The 22,492-nt window shown below is 41.1% G+C and overlaps 1 protein-coding gene across 10 annotated transcripts in view; it reads left to right on the forward strand.

Moving 5' to 3' along the window:
* LAMA3 (laminin subunit alpha 3) overlaps window positions 1–22,492 on the forward strand; it is a 267,407-nt gene that overhangs the window by 73,192 nt on the left and 171,723 nt on the right. For 6 of the 10 annotated variants that reach the window (XM_009433807.5, XM_054672139.2, XM_001156417.6 and 3 more), the window contains exons 8-11: window positions 1,645–1,763; window positions 12,673–12,763; window positions 14,967–15,098; window positions 16,733–16,795. In XM_009433807.5, coding sequence (XP_009432082.3) covers window positions 1,645–1,763; window positions 12,673–12,763; window positions 14,967–15,098; window positions 16,733–16,795 — 405 coding nt within the window. Of the gene's footprint in view, window positions 1–1,644; window positions 1,764–12,672; window positions 12,764–14,966; window positions 15,099–16,732; window positions 16,796–17,928; window positions 18,056–22,492 lie in introns of those variants that run through there. The other 4 variants (XM_063796038.1, XM_063796037.1, XM_054672136.2 and 1 more) reach the window with 3 other exon arrangements.

Consider the following 22,492-nt stretch of genomic DNA (forward strand, 5'->3'; position numbering starts at 1 on the left):
GAAAAATTAGAGCTACATACTGGTCTTTCACAGTAATAAATAATAATGTTAGTGTTTAATTGCAATTAAATAAAAACTCCAACTAAAATAAATACATTGCTGGGTGGGTGGCTCATGCCTGTAATCCAAGTACTTTGGGTGGCCAAGGCAGGAGGATCGCTTGAGCCCAGTAGTTGGAGATCAGCCTGGACAACACAGTGAAACCTTGTCTCTACAAATAATTAAAAATTGGCTGGTCATGATGGCACGTGTCTGTGGTCCCAGCTGCTTGGGAGGCTGAGGTGGGAGGATTACTTGAGCCCACATAGTTGAGACTGTGGTGAGCCGTGACCACACCACTACACTCCATCTGGGTGACAGTGAGATCCTGTTGCAAAAGTAAATAAATAAAATAAATATATTATTCAAGTTGTTGACCTAAAGGAAGACACTGCGGCACAAAATACAGTTTTAAGGAGGTTACTTAATGGCTGGGCGAGGTGGCTCATGCTTGTAATCCCAGCACTTTGGGAGGCCGAGGTGGGCAGGTCACTTGAGGTCAGGAGTTCAAGACCAGCCTGGTCAACATGGTGAAACCCCATCTCTACTAAAAATACTAAAGTTAGCTGGGTGTGGTGGCTGGTGCCTGTAGTCCCAGCTACTTGGGAGGCTGAGGTGGGAGAATCACTTGAACCCAGGAGGCAGAGGTCGCAGTGAGCCGAGATCGTGCCACTGCACTCCAGCCTGGGTGACAGAGCGAGACTGTCACCAAAAAAAAAAAAATTTACTTGAACCAAAATGAGGATAGCTGCCCCGACACACTTCCAAGTTGCCTTGGGCAGTGCTCCTGCATTTCAATGTACCTTCCTTTGAAGATATGATTATATATCTTTCTTTGGGGGTGGGGGCGGTGGCAGGGAGAATGGAGTCTCGCTCTGTCGCCCAGGCTGGAGTGCAGTGGCACTATCTTGGCTCACTACAAACTCTGCCTCATGGTTCCAAGGATTCTCCTGCCTCAGCCTCCCAAGTAGTATATATATATATATATGTGTATATATATATATATATATATATATATATATATGTGTGTATATATATATATATATATATATATATACATATATATATATATTTTGAGATGGAGTCTCGCTCTGTCACCCAGGCTGGAGTGCAGTGGCGAGATCTTGGCTCACTGCAACCTCCGCCTTCTGGGTTCAAGCGATTCTTCTGCCTCAGCCTCCCGAATAGCTGGGACTACAGGCGCATGCCACCACGCCTGACTAATTTTTGTATTTTTAGTAGAGACAGGGTTTCACCATATTGGCCAGGCTGGTCTCGAACTCCTGAACTCATTGTGATCCATCCGCCTAGGCCTCCCAAAGTGCTGGAATTACAGGCGTGAGCCACTATGCCTAGCCCCAAGTAGTATTTTTTTAAAAAAAGAGAAACTTCGCTCATGGAATATCAAATGAAAGGAGCTCTAAACTGTATCTTAGTATATCCTGGTCTTTGTGTAAAGATCCCTAAAAATTTTCCCCTAAGAGTGTCCTGGGTGTTCCAGAATAGACTTTTTTATAGCTCAATTAACAGTAATACTATTTACGCTATTTACTAAGCGTCTGATAGTAATAATGAGAATATTGACTTATTATGCTTTTTTTTCAGCATGCAACTGCCACGGCCATGCCAGCGACTGTTACTATGATCCAGATGTTGAGCGGCAGCAGGCAAGCTTGAATACCCAGGGCATCTATGCTGGTGGAGGGGTCTGCATTAACTGTCAGGTGAGGCACTATTTAAATCAAAGTGGATGTGTTGTCATGGGGAATGAGTATTCAGTAAGCTCTGCTCCTGAAGAGATGTCAAGAAAGTGGCAGGCAATCGTAAGAGTTTTCTGAGACCATTTCTCCACTGTTGCTCACACAAGGCCTTGTTAGCTGGATGTAATTTAGGGATTGTAAGGAAAATGGACTGAGGTATGTTTACCCACACCCCTTTGATCAGTTTCTCGATTTAAATTTTGCCTAAATGGAGAGGAGGATTCCTGGTTGTCATCTCTGGCTGCTATCCAACTTGTGATGGAAAAACTCTAAGATAGGAGGACAAGTAGTTATTAATGTTAGTGCTGACCCTACATCCTGTTTTCAGACAGATTCTGAGTCTAGACTCAGTGAGGAAATGCATCATGATCAATTAATGATGTCTTTCATAGACATCAAATATGAAACACTAATTTTTCATTCCTTCTGTAGGACAACTGGTTTCACTGGAATTTAGTTAAGGGAGTGTATGGCGGAGGAGGGCATCTCTTCATTGAGATATTCATTAACAGTCCTGTCAAATGTTTATGAATTTGGTCTACATTGTCATTCTTTCTTGTGTTCTTTTAGGTGTTTTGTTAATGTTACCACTGAAGAGGCGTTCTTCACATGAGATGCCCATTAATATGAAACCAGGGCTACATACCCATAGAGAGAGCCACCATTCTTCATTTGTCTCCCCCCTCCATACTTTTATATTATCTGTTATTGCAGATAATTAAAATATAAGTAAAATATAAAATATAAAATAGATTTGTTACAAATCACAAGGTTTTATGTATAAGTGAGAAATCCCAGGATAAGGCTAAGCACTATAAGACCTTCAAGTGATTTGTGTGCATATTAAGTTGCAGAAACACTGGACTAGAATGTGTAGGTAGAATCTTTTCTCGGATGAAAGGTCAAGCCCCTTCAATGTGTCTTTAGAATACTTTGTTATTCTTCATCATTCTCTCAGTGATATTATGTTTTGTACTTTGCTGTTCCAGGAAACCATCAATGTAGTCTTTTTTTTCATAGTGGGTCTGCAAAAACATTTTTTTTTTTTGCTTATGAAATTACTGAACTCTTATTTGGGTGTACTGCATTTGTTTTCCAACTTAAATTTAAAATGCCTTTTACTCAGTTAGATATTTAGGTAGCGTAATTAACTTTAAAATGTTTATTGTGGTAAAATAGACATAACATAAAATTTACCATTTTAACCATTTTTAAGTGTACATTTTAGCAGCATAATTAACTTTTATATTATATTGATAATCAATGGACAAGGAAAGAGTTCTGCTTCTTTTATGGTTTAGTGGCTGCTGCAGGACTGAACCCTCCCATGGAGGATTGGTCTCAATTGATTGTCTTTTCTCTTAAGAATGGGTCATATTTTAGGTGTTCATATGATAAACTATGGGCAAAATACAAAAGACAAATAAACAAACGACAAAACCACAAAAACCATGATCTGAAAGCACTGAAGAGTAAAAATAAGCAGGAAGATACTGGAGGGGAGCTGCAACTTGGCAAAACAGATCAGCATAGGGTGAGTTACATATTTTTATGACTTTTACCCGGAGGGGAGGCCAAAGTTGGTCCCATGTGGTCTGGCTAAAATTTCTCTAGAAATATAGAACCTTTGTCTTAAAGCTGTGTTCTCTGAGGAACCAGAGAGCAGAGCTTAGGACAACTCCAACTTGTGGAAAGTTGGTGGGGAGTCCAGGAAAAGAGAAGTCAAGAGCAGGGAAATCCCTAATTCTGTATATAAATTCTTCTCAAGTTTCTGACTGACCCCTCAGTCCGTTTTCCATACAATCCAAGCACAGGATGGATTTCATCTGAGACTGAAATAACTTACTTGACATTTTAGTTACCACTTAAGAGTCAGAATGTGCAGCTTGAGTAAAGTTGATTGTCTCATAAAGAAAAAAAACCATTTTTTAGAGGAATGCTAATGGATTTGGAATCCTTACAACACAATATTCACAATGTCTAGGCTACAACCCTAGATTTTGTAACATATGAAGATTCAAAAAAAGTGACCCATTCTTAAGAGAAAAGACAATCAACAGGGACCAATTCTGACATGCCCCAGATGTTGAAATTAGCAGTTAAGGATTTTAGGGCTGCTATTATAATTATGCTCAAGAGAATAGATTAAAATATAGTCACAATGAATGAAAATATAATAAATATCAGTAGGGAAATAAAAACTGTAAAAGGATCAAAATGAAAATTCTATAACTAAAAAATGCAATATGTTAAATAAAAAATCCATTGGAGGGGCCGAATAGCAGAAAGGAGGTAATAGAAGAAAGAGTCAGTGAATTTGAAGATAGATTAGTAGAATTTATCTAGTCTGAAGAAGAGAAAGAAAAATATATATATTTCAAATGAACAGAGATTTGGGAACTGGTGAGACAATAGCTAAAGATGTAAGGAACATGTGATTGGACTCCCAGAAGCAGAGAAGAGACAATGAATCAGAAAAAAAAGTGAAGAAATAATAGTAGGAAATACCTCAAATTTTGCAATAGGCTAAGATTCAAAAAGCTTAATGAACCCTAACCTGGAGAAATACAAAGAAAATAATTCCTAGGCCTAGTGGAGTCAAACTGCTGAAATCCAAAGACAAAGTGAAAATCTTGAAAGTAGACAGAGAAAACATTACAACATAGTATGACTGTGGACTTTTTATTAGAAACTGGAGGTCACAGAAGGAATAGTATCTTTAAAGTGCTAAAAGAAAAAAGAACCATCATCCCAGAATTCCGTATTCAGTAAAAATATCCTTCAAGAATAAAAGCAAAAAGAAAATTGTTTGGTAGATAAAATAAAACTAAGAGAATTTATTGCCTAAGAGACCTACACTACAAGATATGCTAAAGGAAGTTCTTTAGGTTAAAGAGAGGTGATACGAGATGGAAACTCAGATCTTTAGGAAGAAATGAAGAGTATGGTATGTGTCTGGGCAAATATAAAGTACTATTTAAAAACAAATTCTTGGCTGGGCATGGTGGCTCATGCCTGTAATCCCAGAACTTTGGGAGGCCGAGGTGGGCAGATCACCTGAGGTCAGGAGTTTGAGACCAGCCTGGCCACCATGGTGAAACCCTGCTTCTATTAAAAAATACAAAAATTAGCCAGGCATGGTGGTGTGCACCTGTAATCCCAGATACTCGGGAGGCTGAGGCATGAGAATCACTTGAACCCAGGAGGCAGAGGTTGCAGTGAGCCAAGATCATGCCTCTGCACTCCAGCTTGGGTGACAGAAAAAGACTGTCTCAAAAAAAAAAAAAAATTCTTGGAAGTCCTAGCCAGAGCAATCAGTCAAGAGAAAGATATAGAAGACATTCAAATAGGAAAAGAAAAAGTCAAACTATCTCTCTTTGTTAATGATATGATTCTATACTTAGAAAACCTAAGGACTCTTCCAGAAGGCTTCTGGAACTGATAAACAACTTCAGTAAAGTTTCAGGATACAAAGATCAGTAGCATTTCTATGCACCAATAATGTTCAAGCTGAGAGCCAAATCAAGAACACAATCCCATTTACAGTAACTGCAAAAAACAAACAATAAAAAAAGCCCAAATCTAAGAATACATCTAACCAAGGAGGTGAAAGATCTCTCCAAGGATAACTACAAAATACTGCCTGAAAGAAATAATAGATGACAAAAACAAATGAAAAGACATTCCATGCTCATGGATTGGAAGAATTAGTAACATTACAGTGGCCATACTGCCCAAAGCAATCTACAGATTCAACGCTATTTCTATCTGTGTCATTTTTGACAAAACTATAAAAAACTATTCTAAAATTCAGAAGAAACCAAAAAAAGAGCCCAAATAGCCAAAGCAGCCCTAGGCAAAAAGAACAAAGCCAGAGGCATAACATTACCTGACTTCAAACTATACAGAATACAGAACTCAAAAATAAAGCCACACACCTACAGCCATCTGATCTTCAACAAAGTTAACAAAAATAAGCAATGAGGAAAGGACTTTTTTTCTTTTTTCTTTCTTTTTTTTTTTTTTTTTTTTTTTTAGACAGAGTCTTGCTCTGTCACCCAGGCTGGAGTGCAGTGGCACGATCTGGGCTTATTGCACTGCCTCCTGGGTTCCAGCGATTCTCCTGCCTCAGCCTCCCAAGTAGCTGGGACTACAGGTGTGTGCCACCATGCCTGGCTAATTTTTCATTATTAGTAGAAACAGAGTTTCACCATGTTGGCCAGGCTGGTCTCAAACTCCTGACCTCAGGTGACCCACCCGCTTCAGCCTCCCGAAGTGCTGGGATTACAGGTGTCAGCCACCGTGCCTGGCAAGGAAAGGACTTTCTATTCAATAAATGGTGCTAAGATAGTTGTCTCTCCATGTGCAGAAAAATGAAACTGGACCCCTACCTTTCACTGTATATTATACAATAATTAACTCAAGATGGACTAAAGATTTAAATGTAAGACCTCAAACTATAAGAATCCTAGAAGAAAACCTAGGAAACACCATTCTGGACATTGGCCTTCAGAAATAATTTATGGCTAAGTTCTCAAAAGCAATTTCAACAAAACAAAAAATTGACAAATGGGACCTAATTAAACTAAAGAGCTTCTATACTACAAAAAAAAAAAAAAAAAACTATCAACAGAGTAAACAGACAGCCTACAGAGTGGGAGAAAATATTTGCAAACTGTGCACCTAACAAAGGTCTAATATTCGGAATATATGAGGAACTTAAATAGTTCAGCAAGCAAAAAACAAATAACTCCATTAAAAAATGGGCAAAAGACATGAACAGACACTTTGCAGAAGAAGACATACAAGTGGCCAACAAACGTATGAAAAAATGCTCCATATCACTAATCATCATAGAAATGCATGTCAAAACCACAATGAGATATCATCTCACACCAGCTAGAATGGCTATTATTAAAAAGTCAAAAAACAACAAATGCTGCTCAGGTTGCAGAGAAAAGAGAACACTTATACATTGCTGGTGGGGATGTAAATTATTTTAGCCACTATGGAAAGCAGTTTGGAGATTTCTCAAAGAAAACAAAACTACTATTCAACCCAGTAATCCTGTTAATTGGCATATATCCAAAAGAAATAAATTATTTCATCAAAAGGTCACATGCACTCATATGTTCATTGGAGCATTATTTACAATAACAAAGACATGGAATCAACCTTGGTGCCTATCAGTGGTGGATTGGATAAAGAAAATGTGGTATATATACATGATGGAATATTACACAGACATAAAAAAGAATGAAATCATACCCTTTGCAGCAGCATGGATGCAGCTGGAGGTCATTATCCTAAGCAAATTAATGCAAAACCGGAAAACCAAACGCCACACGTTCTCACTTTCAAGTGGGAGTTAAACATTGGGTACTCATGGACATAAAGGTGGAAACAATAGACACTGGGGACTACTAGAGGGGAGAGCGAAGAAGGGCGACAAGGGTCGAAAAACTAACTATTGGGTACTATGCTCAGTACCTGGGTGGCAGGATCAATCATACACCAAAGCTGAGCGTCATGCAATATATCCAGCTAACAAATCTGTATATGTACCCCCTGAATCTAAAATTAGAGTTGAATTTTTTTTTTGGAAAAAGAATTTTAGGAAACTACCTACCTTCCCAACCCCTCTTTATTTCCAAATCTCTGCCCTTTTATGGTAATACAATGATCTGTAATTATTTTCCTTTACTCAATCCCATTTGTAAATGTTTTAGAGGAGAGAATAAATAATGGAAAAGGAAAATAAAGAATATTTTGTAAATAATACTTCAATATAGCTGGAAAAAATTAGAGTAGGGCTGCTTACAACAAAATTTATGACATTGCCTCATGGTATTTATAAAATGCATGTAAATATAATACATATGCAATAATAGCATAAAAAATAATACAATATTAACTCTAATTTGACTGTGAGACATGAAGGATATATATTGTAGTCCTTAAAACAACTGCTGACAAAATAATGCAAAGAGGTACAGCTAAAAGGCCAATAGATACTTCTAAAGGTAATTTTAAAAACATTCAAATAATCCAAAAAATAGATAAATGAAGGAACAGGGGATGAAGTGCATGCATGTGCGCAAGCACACACACACAAAACCACATACACACACACCAGACACAAAAGGAAGGGGCAAGCAGAAAATAGATACAAATAGTGGTAGACCCAAATCCAGCTACATAAAAAATACTCTAAATGTTAATGGACTAAACACTCCAATTCAAAGGCAGAAGCAATAAGAATGAATAAAAAAGCAAGACTCAACTATATTGTTCACAAGTACTTACCCTTAAATATAAGGACAAGTTGAAAGTAAATGAATGGGAAAAAATATACTATGTAAACAATAAACATTAGAAGGATAGAGTAAAAATATCAGGCAAAGTAAACTTTAAGACAAAGAGCATTAACACAAATAAATAAAGACATTTCATAATGCTAAGAGTAAATTCATCAGGGAGACAGTAATCATAAGTGTGTTTGCATCTAACAATAGAGCTTTAAAATACACGAAGCAAAATTTGACAGAATTAGAGGGAAAAATAGACAATTCTATGATCATAGTTGGAGATTTAAATACCATCCTATTGGCAATTTATAAAACTAGACAAAAACATCAGCAATAACCATGAAAAATTGACAATTTAGATTTTATCAAAATTAAAAACTTCTGCTCAAAACAAAACATGCTATTAAGAAAATGAATAGGCAAGTTACAGACAGAAAATATTCACAAAACATAAACCTGACAAATGGTTGGTATCTGGGATATATAAAGAACTTCCACAGCTCAGTTATAAAAAAAAAAAACCTCAAAAAAATTCAAAAGATTTGAATAGCTACTTGACAAAAGTAGATATATAAATGGCCAATAAATGTACATCAAAGAGCTTAACAAGGCCGGTACTGTGGCTCACGCCTGTAATCCCAGCACTTTGGGAGGCTGAGGTGGGCGGATCACGAGGTCAGGAGATTGAGACCATCCTGGCTAATACGGTGAAACCCTGACTCTACTAAAAATACCAAAAATTAGCTGGGCATGGTGGCGGGCGCCTGTAGTCCCAGCTACTCGGGAGGCTGAGGCAGGAGAATGGCGTGAACCCGGGAGGCAGAGGTTGCAGTGAGTCGAGATCGCGCCACTGCACTCCAGCCTGGGCAACAGAGCGAGACTCTGTCTCAAAAACAAAACAAAACAAAACAAAACAAAGAGCTTAACATTATTAGTCATCAGAGAAATGCAAATTAAGGTTACAATGACATACCACTACATACTCCCCAGGATTGCTATTTTTTCCTCAGCTTTAAAGGATGACTATTATTAAAAAGGCTGACAACATCAAATTTTGGTGAGGATGTGGAATAACCACACCTATTCATGCATTGTTGATAACAATGCAGAATGGTACAACTACTTTGGGAAAACGGCCATTTAAAAAAAATAAAGCTAAACATACACCTATCCCATGACTCACAATTTCCACTCATAGGCATTTATTCATAAGAAATGGAAATGTTTGTTTTCAAAAAGTTTATAGTAGCTTTATGCAAATACCCCCAACTAGAAATAGCCCAGGTGATCAACAATAGTAGAATGGATGAAGAAACTCAGGCATAACTATAGAATGGGATTCTGTGGAGCAACAGAGAGGAAGAAACTACTGATGGATGCAGCGACATGCAAGAATCTTAAAAACATTATGCTGAGTGAATGACGACTGAAAAAACACACACCCAAAAGTATCAGGGCCATTTAAATGAAATTCTGAAACAGGTAAAAGTAGTCCATAGTGGAGAAAGTCAGAACTGTGGTTGACTTTGAAGAGTTGGTGATGGAGATTGACTGTGAAGGGGAAAGAGGAACTTTGGGGTAATGATATTGCTCTATATCTAGATAAGGAATTGGATTTCACAGATGTATGCATTTGTCTTGACTCAGTGGATGTACAATTAATAGTTTTGCACTTATAAGTTTTTTGCACTTGTAAATTTTATAACAGAAGAAAAAAACTGTAAACAAATACTGAATTCCAGCTAGTTAAATGCATGGTGAAGTATTTAGGGGAAAGTGACTGATAGCTGCAATTTATTTTGAAATGCGTAAGAGATAAGATGAATTAGTGGATGGATAGAGGAATGGATGGATGGATAATTATGTGATAAAGCAAATATGGTAAAATATTAATGGTAAATTGTAGGTGGGGGAATGTAAAGGTGTTCACTGTAAAGTTGGGAATTTTTCAAGATAAAATGTTGAAAGAAAAGAGTAATGAAAGAAGAAAGCCAGGAGCACAACATTTTTGGATTGACTCCTTCTTGATTTCTTTTCCCTTAAATATTGATGCTCTTAACTAAGATTGAAGATTATCCCCATTGTTTGAGATGATGCATGAAGATACTTTATCTCCATGAACTAAAACAAAGTCTTTCACCTCTTCCACAGAGATGTGACTTCTGATCGAAGTCTTTTTTTTTTTTTTTTGAGTCGGAGTCTTGCTCTGTCACCCTGGCTGGAGTGCAGTGGTGTGATTTCGGCTCACTGCAACCTCTGCCTCCTGGGTTCAAGCAATTCTCCTGCCTCAGCCTGCTGAGTAGCTGGAATTACAGGTGTGTGCCACCATGCCCAGCTAATTTTTATATTTTTAGCAGAGACGGGGTTTCACCATATTGGTCAGGCTGGTCTTGAACTCCTGACCTTGTGACCCACCCACTTTGGCCTCCCAAACTGCTGGGATTACAGGCGTGAGCCACTGTACCTGGGCTGATCTAAGTCTTAAACTCACTCCCTAGTTGTGTCCTTGTTATGTTGGTTTCACTGTTTCCAGTCTGTTAATTTTTCTTTTCTTTTCCCCTTCCTTTCCCTTCTCCTCCATTCCCTTCCCTTCACTTCCCAAGGAGCCCAGTGTAGCTGGAGGGGAGTGAGTAGGGGGTTGATGAATCTGGGGGTGACAAAGGCCAGATCATGTCAGGCCTTATAGGCCTAAGTAGGGAAACTCCTCCAGAGAGAGGCTGACTGGTGAATGGGCCACCCCAGAGTCTCTCCGTGCTTGAGATTCACAGAAATGGAAGCCAGCAACAGAGTGGTGAAGGAATTGAGAGAAAGACAGAAAGGCAGAGAGATGGAGGGTTTGCTTGAAGGTGGAAAAGCACCTTGGAAAAGTTCTGCTTGAAGGAATTCAGACCTAAAGCTGATTAGAGCAGGGCCTGGTTGTAGGTGAGCATTCCATAGAAAGCCTCCCTCAGTAGTGCCAAAGGATGGACCAACTAAGGTGGGGAGGAGTCGGGCTTGCTACCTCCATGGATTGCATTAGCACCCTCTTTAGTTTGGACAGTTGGGGTTTGCTCTTCTTAAGTGTCAGGCAAATGCAACTTCAGGTTCCCACTGCTCCCAACAAGATCGCCTCTCCCACACCTCCAATGTAGAAATACAGAGTCACCACTGTCCTTGGGTCTTGACCTGGCCTTGGTCCAACCAGGACCATGGTGTCCATGGATAACGTGGTGTGTCTTGCCCTCAGGGTGTGCAGGTTCTGGAGAACCACTGAGATTTCAAGGCAAACTACAGGCATTATTCTATCTACAGAGTACTCTAGTTTGTTGCGGTCTTTCAGTCTTTCATTGCTATCCTTTGTGTCTTAAAAATATAATTTCTCTGTAGCAGGTACTTCATTAACCACTTTGTAGTAGAGGGGGAAACCTGGGCTGCCCAATTCAGAGAACATTTTCTCATTTCCCACTCCAACAATAAAAGATTTGGGAGCCAAAGTTAACCTGATGTCCTCTGTCTATGGTAAGAAACAGTGGCAAACAACAGATTTGAGGGTTAATTGACATCGGATGGGAAGGTGGGCCACAGCTGTTTCTGATTTACCCACCATGTTTATGCATGTAAATTTCAAGTCACAGAAGTGGCCAATGTGGTTTTAGACCTCAACATTAAAGTGAATTCAGATTTTAGCCTATGGGAAAAGGAGCGGTAATAAAGAAAAGTCTGTAGTTAATAAAATTATCTAAAACAGGAGAGGATACAGAATGGGTCTTTGTTCTCCCTCTGTGTTTCTGTGCAGACTTTTGTGTGGGTCAAATTGTGTTTTTGTTCTTGTTAACTTCTTATTGCCTTTCTTTTCATTAGTGAAAGAACATTGTCCTCCTAATTATTCCCAAGTTAGAGCAAAAGAGGCAGAAATGAGCTAGATCCATAGTTTTGGAAACTGATGATGCATGTTGGGTAATTTAATTATGTGGCAATTACAAGGATTAACCATGAACTGGAAAGAGCTGCCTAGTATTGTACTTTAAAATGAGCTCCGTGTATGAGACTCATGCCTCCATTTTCCATTCATGAAACAGAGGTATTCAGAAAAGGGTTTTATGACTAAAGCACAGATAAAATTAGAACGAAGAGAGACAAGGATCTGTATATGTTATTCCTTCCAAAATTGGAGAAGGTGTAAATGCACCCATGACCCTTGGGTTAAACTGTAGGCGATTCATTATCCATTCGTCAGTTCTTCTGAATGAGGCTACGAGAACAGTCCTCTTCAGTGTTTTCTCACTCACATGTCAGGTGCTTCATTAAAGCAAATTCTTCGATCAAGGATAAAGCCTGGGCTTGTCCAGTTGATGGAATGTTTCCTTTCCTCTCCCAATAAGAAAAAAATTCCAGAGCCAAGATTAAGCCAATCCTATGGTAAATTTTGGTCAAGGTCAAGATTAATGCTTTTTTAAATTATTATTTCAGTGACTTCAAAATTACAATTGTATATGACAGAATTATTCCTCTGGGTGAGTAGCACAAAATAAGGAGAATCATCTTCCCCAGAACCCTTCCTTTAAGTTTCTTTTGTTTCTTTCTAGCACAACACAGCTGGAGTAAACTGTGAACAGTGTGCTAAGGGCTATTACCGCCCTTATGGTGTTCCAGTGGATGCCCCTGATGGCTGCATCCGTAAGTTTCATTTCAAGTTGGTGTATCTTAGCCTGTGTGTACTGCCTCAGCGAAGTCATCAGGCTAACTTTGGATCAGTTAATAACTTCCTTCATGCCCTCTCTCTTCAGAGTATTAGTTGTGCTCGCTATGTGACCTCAGTCACTTACACAGTCTCTTTGAATTTTGGATTTATTGCATGTAAATGGAAATGATAATATATTTCATAAGATTAAATAAAATGCAATCAAAAGCATGTAGGAAAATACTTACCATTGGGCCTGTCACATATTAGGCCTGTGATAAATGTTAGTTTCTCCATTTTCTGTTGTTTTGACATGTTTCTATGATCTCTAATAATTTCAATTTTTGGGCTGGAGGCAGTGGCTCAGGCCTGTAATCCCAGGACTTTGGGAGGCTGAGGCAGGTGGATCACTTGAGGCCAAGAGGTCAAGACAAGCCTGGTCAACATGGTGAAAAACCCTGTCTCTACTAAATAGAAAAAAATTAGCCAGGCGTGGTGGTGCTCACCCGTAATCCTAGTTACTCTGGAGGTGGACGCATGAGAATTGCTTGAACCCAGGAGGCGGAGGTTGCAGTGAGCCAAGATCATGCCACTGCACTCCAGCCTGGATGACAGAGTGAGACTCTGTCTCAGAAGCAACAACAACAACAACAACTTGAATTAGAACAAGACAACACAGTAATGAGTTCATAAGGATTTAATAATAGTCACATTGTTTAAAATAGCTAGTATTTGTTGAGTACTTGCCATATATGAGGCATTACCTAAATACTTTCACAAAGGTCTTGTTTAATTATTACAACAAATAGGACATTGTATTATTGTCCTCATTTTTAGATACGGAGAAACCAAACAGTCTGAGTAGTTATATATAATTTAGGCTAGATGACAAAACCGCTAACCGCTAGATCCAGGATATAGTTCTTTTCTGTCTGACATGACTGTGCCATAACTCTTCTATTATATAGAAGAATGCCTCTAGTTTTTCCTTGTAGAATTATGAATCTTGGGTCAGATTTACAGACTTTTCCCTACATGTGCAACCTATACCCTATTCAATGCTTGGTTCTTTCAAGTTGTCTGGTTGTCACAGTTGGAAAGCAATTCCAGTCCTGAAGTCAATCCTGTGTCCACTCCATGATTAATCATACCATTAACATTTGAGGGTATTAAAGTCCAAGGAATATGTAGATGGATTTACTTCTCTCTAGGGCATTCTTAGTTGTTAAAAAAATGTGTTTTCACTTTTCTTCCTTCTTCCACATCATGCTGCAAAGTATGTCTATCACCTGTCTTGTGCCTACAAAGAATAGGCATTGGGAAAGGAAAACAGGACATTGCCAATGTAATTGTACCTCATTAGGAGCCTCACTGTTTCATCACCTTTCTAGTTTTTTCATCACTGAACTGGTCCACAGAGGTATTAGAGGCTTGGCATAAAGGATCAGTAGGACACATGAATCCTAAATAAATTAAGCAAAGGACACCAGGATGCCAGGTCACCCAGGTCTTTACAGGAGATGTATTCAGATGAGCTGTGACAGTATTTTCCCTGTCCAGGGTGCACCTGCCAGGTCAAGGGAGGCCCCCAAGTGGGAGGTCGACAATCTTCTTATACTTGCACTATGCCTTACTCCAGTGCAAGCCTGATAATCATGCCTGATAATCGTTTTTGGTTGCAAAAGCTGCCTTCAGTAAGCCATTTCACTCAAATTAACATTTGGGTTATGGGTCTTGGTCTGCTGTCCACAGACTCTATCTCCATGTCTAGGCACTCCACACTTGCATCTGTATCATAACTGTGTATTGATGACCACTTTGTGGACATTCACAGTTGGTTCATAGCTAGAAAGGGCTGTGCCCAACAGAACTAAGGCATATACCCCCACCCCCACCCCCAACCCCTCTGACTGTAGCATGCAGGCCTTGCCTCTGACTCAGTGAGCTGGGCAATGCTCAGTGGGATAAATGACATCCATGAGAACTTCTGTGTGGACGCTCTAGCTGATCTCTGACAGCTCACGAGCTTCGAGCAGTGAGAACCATCAATCAGGTGTGAGGTGGGAAATAGGCTGTGCCCTTTCAAGAATACCTATAGACCAAGGATCAAGTGTGGAACATTGCCTGGGAAGTTGGAACATATTTGCTTTGTTAAGTGCAGTGAAGGACGGATCCTTTGAAAACTGGGATTTCTCTTAGCCTGCAGCTGTGACCCTGAGCATGCGGATGGCTGTGAACAGGGCTCAGGCCGCTGTCACTGCAAGCCAAATTTCCACGGAGACAACTGTGAGAAGTGTGCAATTGGATACTACAATTTCCCATTTTGCTTGAGTAAGTACCCACTGCAGAACAAGAGGCCACCCTTTTTGGTCCATAGCTGGCTTTTGTGCACTAACCTCTGAGGCATGGTGGACAGGTAGGGAAGGAGAGACAGAAATGGGGCCAGGTGGGTTGTATTTATGTAAAAGTGTTTCTAAAAGTTTGGAATATAAATTTTATATTGGTACATTTTACAGTCTTATTTATCTCCAAAGTGTTATGTTGTGCCACAGAAATTGCCATCTCAGTAGGTCAAAAAGTCAAATATTGGCAATTTTAACTTAATAATCCATGTGTGTGATTTTTCCTCCTAAATGTAGGAGAAATATCATGGGCTTCCAGATATTTATCTGCATGCATATAGTGTGTGTTGTGTTTCAGGAGCCCAGGGAAACGTTTCCTCTCTCCTGCTGTACAAGAGGCCAAGTTATAAGCACCCAGACTCCACCCCACTGCAGTGATCTAAGTGAACATCTCAGCATCACCAAGAGAAAAAAATACATATCTGTCAGAAACACTGTAGAGCATGAAACAGGAGAATCTGTGAAACCAGCTATGCGAACTGTGATGAGTGTTGGCTCTGTTTGTTGTGCAGCAGTGGGAAAACTGCACTTTGGGGTTAGGACAAAGAAACACTGTCACAAGGAGAGCCTGTCTCTCTGTATCACTCTATCAGATGTTTCCTGGCCCCACCCTCCTGACTCCTGCAGAGCCATCATAGGAAAAGCATATTGAGTTGTGGGGACATGGGGGCAGGACTCACATGAATGGGTAACTATATGTTCTCATTCACACCTGCCACCCCAGGTAATTGCTTAAATTGCATCCACTTTCTGAGTGGAGACTGTCCTACTTTGGTTGATGAGACACCACATCAGAATTTTATATCTGTGAGTCTTGGTAGAAGGCTGAACAGAAATTGTATTTGCCTTTTTTTTTTTTTTTTTGAGACAGAATTTCGCTCTTGTTGCCCAGGCTGGAGTGCAATGGTGCGATCTTGGCTCACTGCAACCTCTGCCTGCCAGGTTCAAGCGATTCTCCTGCCTCAGCCTCCTGAGTAGTTGGGATTACAGGCATGTGCCACCACGCCTGGCTAATTTTGTATTTTTAGTAGAGATGGGGTTTCTCTATGTTGGTCAGGCTGGTCTTGAGCTCCTGACCTCAGATTATCTGCCTGCCTCAGCTTCACAAAGTGCTGGGATTACAGGCATGAGCCACTGCGCTCGGCCTGCCTTTTTAGTGAAAAGAAGAGGAAGAAACCTGAAGTAGTTTTATGGCATAAACAAAATGTCAGGAGAAAAAAATGAAAGAAAATATTTCTTTAAAGCTTTGATTTTATGTTAAAAAAAAAAACAATAAAAAAGCTAAGGAAGCCAAACTCATCCCTGCTCAGGCTGAGACTTAGCTATTGTGAGCACGAAACATTCATTTCTGTTCATCGTTATACAAATGGGAATGTCTGGCCAGTCTGGTTTCAGTTACTAAACACATTTGAGATATAGCAATATCGCCTTTCTTTAAATTAGTCTCTATATGCTACTTTTCACTAAGTGACAGAGGGTGTCTTCCTAGTTAGTACAACTTAATGTTTTACTTTACTATCTCCTTAATCATTCTCTGTATTTTTTAATAAACTATTTTTACAGGAATTCCCATTTTTCCTGTTTCTACACCAAGTTCAGAAGATCCAGTAGCTGGAGATATAAAAGGCAAGTAACCTCCCTTTTGGTTTAACTCCAGTGAAAATGTTATGCCCTTATTCTTTTCCTACTTCCTCTGTGCACTGCCACATCCCAGGCCAAGTCTCCCTTCCTAGAGCATGGTAGGTGCCTTGCAGGTGTGTCCTAGTTGACCTACTCCCCACCCATCAGTCCCCACTCCAGCCTGTCTTTTACGAGGGCACTACCTGACATAGGAAACTGTGCAGAGCTTGTATTAGATATCACCAGCTTGCTCAAAGACCTTCAATGGCAGCCAGTGGTCTGTTGTCTTTTTTGAGTTCCCCGAAAACAGACCCTGAAAAAGGAATGGAGAGCAAGTCATTTATTTGGGAGGTGATCCCAGGAAGGGAGAGAGTCAGGGAGTGAAGGGAACCATGATAAAGGTGCAATGGCAGGTAATGGCAGTTATCTGCCATTAGTGGAGGCATTAATGCTTCTGGGGCATTCACCCTCTGGCACTTACAGCTTGGCCTTCAGGAAGGCTGAGGAGCTTCTGCAGTCCCAAAACAAGCCCCTGGCAGAGAGTAGCAGTGGTGTGCAGTAAGCTGTCTCTGAGGGTGAAGGGGTGAGTACTAGAGGATGTGGGTGTTACATTTACCTAATCATTTGTTCCATAAATATTTTAAAATTCCCTGTTATGTGCAAAGTACCATTCTGGCTGCTGGGAACTTAGCAGTGAACAGAACAGAAAAAATTCCCAGCTTTCTTGGAGCTTATATTCCTGTGGAGAAACCCAGATAATAACATACATAATATAGAAACCCAAGCAAGGAAAATAGCTAATTCATTAGACAGTGAGAGGCAGAGTTGTATTCTGAACATGGGTGCCACTTTTAAGGGGGAGCCATTCACATCATAGGCATAAACTAACTCATGTGAGAAGATTCCAGGCCTCTGCGCTGGGTTCCAGAGCCATGGGGAGTTTCCTACATAAACCCATCACGGCATCCACAGGGAGGCACAGGTTCTCAGAAGGGCACGCCTGCACCAAAGGAAGGGCACAGCACACGCACACAGCCCACGACTGGGCACCATCGGGCTCATGCTCACATCCCCTGAGTTTGCCTCTCCTACCCCAGGGCGCCAGCAGAGGCCTGGTGGTCACTGGGGAGGAGGTAGTGCCAGTCATGTGTGAGCACGAGTGCCCCTCCTCCTGCAGCGCCATGGTGTGGGCCAGCAGAGAAGATGGTTTCTGAAGAGCTCTCCTTGGCAGTGAAGTTCAGGCTCTACAGCAACATAGTAACTCAGGTATGGACTGGAGGCAGCCTTGGTGATAAGCGCTGCTGAAAAAACAAGACAGAGAGGAGGTTAGGGAATGTGAGGTTTACAGATTTAAATTAGAGCAGTCAGGGAAGGCCTCACTGAAGCAGGTATAGGAAAGAGCAAGTGCAAAGTCCCTGGGGCAGGGGCAGCCCTGGACCAAGGGTGTTCAGTGAACAAAAAGAGACCAGGTGTGTGAAAGTGGAGTGAGGGAAGGTGAGACTGGTAGGAAGGGAAGGCATCAGGGGCTGGATGGAGGCCCTCGTCAGCCACTAGAGAGGCCTTCTCTTTTACTCAAAATGAGACAGGAGCCATGGAGAGTTTTGCACAGAGAAATGATGTTATATAGAAGGCTCTTTGGGTCTACTGTATTGAAAGAAAATCTCAGGAGAAGAGAAGAGAAGAAGCAAGGGGGCCTGATGGGAAGTTTTTCCATAATCCATGAGGAAGAGATGATGGTGGCTCAGACCCAGGTGGTGTCAGCAGAGGTGACAGCAGTGGACAGACTGTGGATATCATCTGAAGGTAGAACCAACAGGATTTGCTGGGGGATTGCTAGACCGGAAGTAGAATATTAGAGAAAGAGAGGGCTCTGGGGTGACTCCAAGGCTTTTCGGCTGAGCAGTTAGAAGGAAGAAGTTGCTCTTTGTTGAGAGGGAAAGATTAAAACAAGAGAAAGCAGAATGCATGGGCCAGAGGCGGGGTGTGTGGGGGCAGTGGTGGGAGCTCGTGGACGTTCTCTTCTGGCTGTTTTTGAAAGTTTTCTCTGTGGAATAACAAACAAGGTCAGAGCAAGAAGCAAGAGAGGAGGGCTCGGGGTTGAGTAGGGAGAAGGTATGAGAGTCATTCAGGAATGTGGGCGGGAGGATGGGCTTGGGAAAGTCATGGGATTGCTGGGTGGCACCAAAGGCCCCCTGGAGGTCAGTTATAACAGGACCTCAGTTACCTTCCTGACGTCATTCCCTGCTTCTGCCCTACCCACACTCCTCCTCAGTCTAACCATGGTGCTGTGCATTATTGCACTGTGTGTGGGACTGTCTCATGTCAGATACTGGGCCACTTGAGGACAGCAGCTCTACAGGATGGGGCAGTCACGTTGGCTTAGAGACCTGCCCGCTAAGACTCAGAGAGGGCCAGGCACATTCTGATAGCTCAGTTTGGAGGCTCTGCATAGATGCCAGTAACGGAGAATTTAAGGAATGGTGACTACTGAGGAGAATTGCAGTCTTGAATACTTAGCATATTCTTCATTCATTAAACTTTTATTAAGTGCCTATGCTGTGCTAGTCACTGCCAGGCAGCTGCCTGATACATGGTTCCTCCTGCCTGGGAGCTCCCAGTCTGAGACAGAAAGGTCAACAGTTCTAATGGCAGGAGTTAAGTGCCATGAGAGCATATGGGAGGGGCAGCCTTACAGCCAGGGTGAAGGAAAGAAGGAAGGAAGAAGGAAGGGAGGGAGGGAGGGGAGAAAGGAGAGAGACAGAAGTGCTGGAAGGGCTTCCCCAGAGCAGCAGGAGGAGGTATCTGAGCTGAGTCTTGGAGTGTGAAGAGGAGTCAGCCAGGCAGAGGGGCAGGGAAGAGAAGCCGTGGGGCTAGGAGAGAGGGGATGGCAGACAGGTCATTAAGGCTGAAGCATGGGATAGAGAGAGGAAGTTCAAGGAGAGGACCTAGAGGAATAAGAAAAGACCTGAGCGGGCAGCCAGCTCAGATGTGTAGGTTTGCAAGGCACAGCTGTGCCTCATCTAAGGGGCATGACAATCATGGAAGACATTGCAGATTTGCATATTGATGATGATGATTTTATAGCAGGTGACAGGAAAGCATCTTGAGGAAGGGGCACCTTTTTCTAATTTGCACAAAGATGCCCCATGGGTTGCTGGTAGCTTGGAAAATGTTGAAGGATCTATTCTGTCACATGTGAAGGACTTCGTATTCTGTCCTGCAGGCATTGGGTCACTGTCAAGGGATTTAAAACTGGGAAGTGATATGAAAAGGTTGATATTTTTGAAATATCACTCTTGACACCAGCATGGAGAATGGATTAGAAGGAGCAAGATAGGAAGCAGAGAGCCTCTTTAGGAAGTTCTCAAAATAATCCAGGTAAACAAAGATGAGGTCTGGAACTCTGGCAGTAGAGACGGACTCAAGGGATTTTCTTGAGATATAATCACTGTGACTTCATAATGAGGTGTGGGATGTTCTTTCTTTTTCTATTTTAATCAGAATTCTTTGAGCCTCAATGCCAAGGTAAAGTCCAAGTTTTTCACTGAATCTCAATACTTCGTTTAACGCCAAGACTGTAATTCACGGTAAAAACGTTCCCTTTCCCTGTGACATTCGTTCTCAGCCTACAGGGCTGTGGCATTAGGACCTTGTATGGCAGCTGTGATGGACGGACAGGGTGGTGCTCATGCCAGCCTGGGTTCCAAGGCTTCCCTTGTCATGAATGTGTCCTTGCCACTTCTGAAAAGGAGGAAAAACTTTCTTCTACCCTCTTAGGTACCATGGCTGGGCCTAGAATTAAATGAACCTAAGACAGATTAACAGTAAAAAAGCATACAAATGTATGTAATATTTTTACATGTACATGAGAGTCTCTAGAAGGAAAATCAAGACCCAAAAAAGCCATTAGGCCCCAAAGCCTATGTATTGTACATGTTTACACAAAGAACAATGAAGTATGGAGTGTGACAAGACAAAAGAGCTTGGGCTAGTGGCACTACATTGTGGGACCCTGGCTAGGAAGCACTGGGAGAAACTAAGTGTTATTTTAGTGGGTTTGTTGGTGCAGATTTAATCCAGTCGACTCCCAGTCTCCGGTGATAAGAATGCTGTCTTCCTGGTACAAGGAGGGCAGGCACCTTTCTCCTGGGAAATTTTATGACCTGCTTTTAGGTAGAAAGGGTGAGATCAGAGAACCCTTCCTACATCTGCTGCTTCTAAAGTGCCTTTGCTGGAAACAGTCAGTATGCTAAAATGGCATATTCTAAATCCCTTCACTTCCAATGCTGTTTTTGTCAAATTAGGCAACTGTTTGGTTGAAGTATGAACAAGTTAAAAATCATGTAAAGACTATAAAGTTGTTCTGATTTACTGTGATTTTTTTCTTAATTATTGTATTAGAAAAAAATAATTCCACAACTTAGTTACTAACCTTTTATTTGAAAAATTAAGGGTTCAGGGCAAAGGGATTTGGCTACTTTTCATATTAACTACTATTTTAACCCATGTAGAAAATCTTTCCAAAATGCATGAGACTTTCCTTCCTTGGTAGGTAGGGTGGACCCAGCTGAATCTTCGAGTCTTTTAGGATCTTCCTTAGGGGACCTGTTGCAAATTTAGATATTAATGTAATTTATAGAATTATGGATGCTTTCAGGGCGAGGCATGGTGGCTCACGCTGTAATCCTGCACTTTGGGAGGCTGAGGCAGGCGGATCACCTGAGGTCGGGAGTTTGAGACCAGCCTGGCCAACATGGTGAAACCTTGTCTCTACTAAAAATACAAAAATTAGTCAGATGTGGCACACGCCTGTAATCCGAGCTACTCGGGAGGCTGAGGCATGATAATCGCTTGAACCCAGGAGGCAGAGGTTGTGGTGAGCAGAGATTGAGCCACTGCACTCCAGCCTGGGCGATAGAATGAAACTCTGTCTAAAATAAATAAATAAATAAATGAAAAGAAAAAAGAAATAGATGCTTTAAATATGAGATTGATTTGAATATATATGCTAATCCAGGACACACTCTGAAAGTTGCTTTTAAAATAATTCTTGACTTGTATTTTTAGTATAATAGAAAGACCATGGGCTTTGAAATCTGGCAGTCCTGGGTTCAAATTCTGACTCTGCTTCCCTGGCTGTGTGAACTTGGGGAAGTTAATTAACCTTTCTGAGCATCTTTTTTTTTTTTTTTTTTCATCTATAAAATACTTACCTGTCTTACAGGGCTCTTGTTTGACTTCATTATTATTTTTGAGCAATATTTATTTCCCAAGGAATAATGTGTGCTGGCCCTGGGGGCCTGTGGTGAGCTCTCATGAAGTGTCCAGTCTGCTGGGTGATTTACTTATCTATTTCTGTGTCATAAGTCACCCCAAAACTTAGTAGCTTAAAAGAACAAGGGTTATTTCTCTCAATTGTGTGGGTTGGCTGGGCGGGTCTTCTGCTGGACTTGCTGGAGGGTTTCTGGGGCTGGATTTAGTGGGGACATTTGGGAGTATCCCTCTTTGTGGCCTTTTGTCCTCAAGGAGGCCAGACTGGTCCCTCCCATGGTGGTCTCAGGATTCCTGGAGGGCAAGAATGGAAACGGCAAGGCCTGTAGTGACCTGGACTCAGAAGTTGCATGACAACAACACTTACACCTCATTCTAGTGGTCAAAGCAAGTCACAGACCAATATGTGATCCCAAAAATGAAAGTGTTGTG

The sequence above is a fragment of the Pan troglodytes genome, chromosome 17 (genome assembly GCF_028858775.2).
Source record: "Pan troglodytes isolate AG18354 chromosome 17, NHGRI_mPanTro3-v2.0_pri, whole genome shotgun sequence".
In the NCBI taxonomy this organism is placed as follows: Eukaryota; Metazoa; Chordata; class Mammalia; order Primates; family Hominidae; genus Pan; species Pan troglodytes.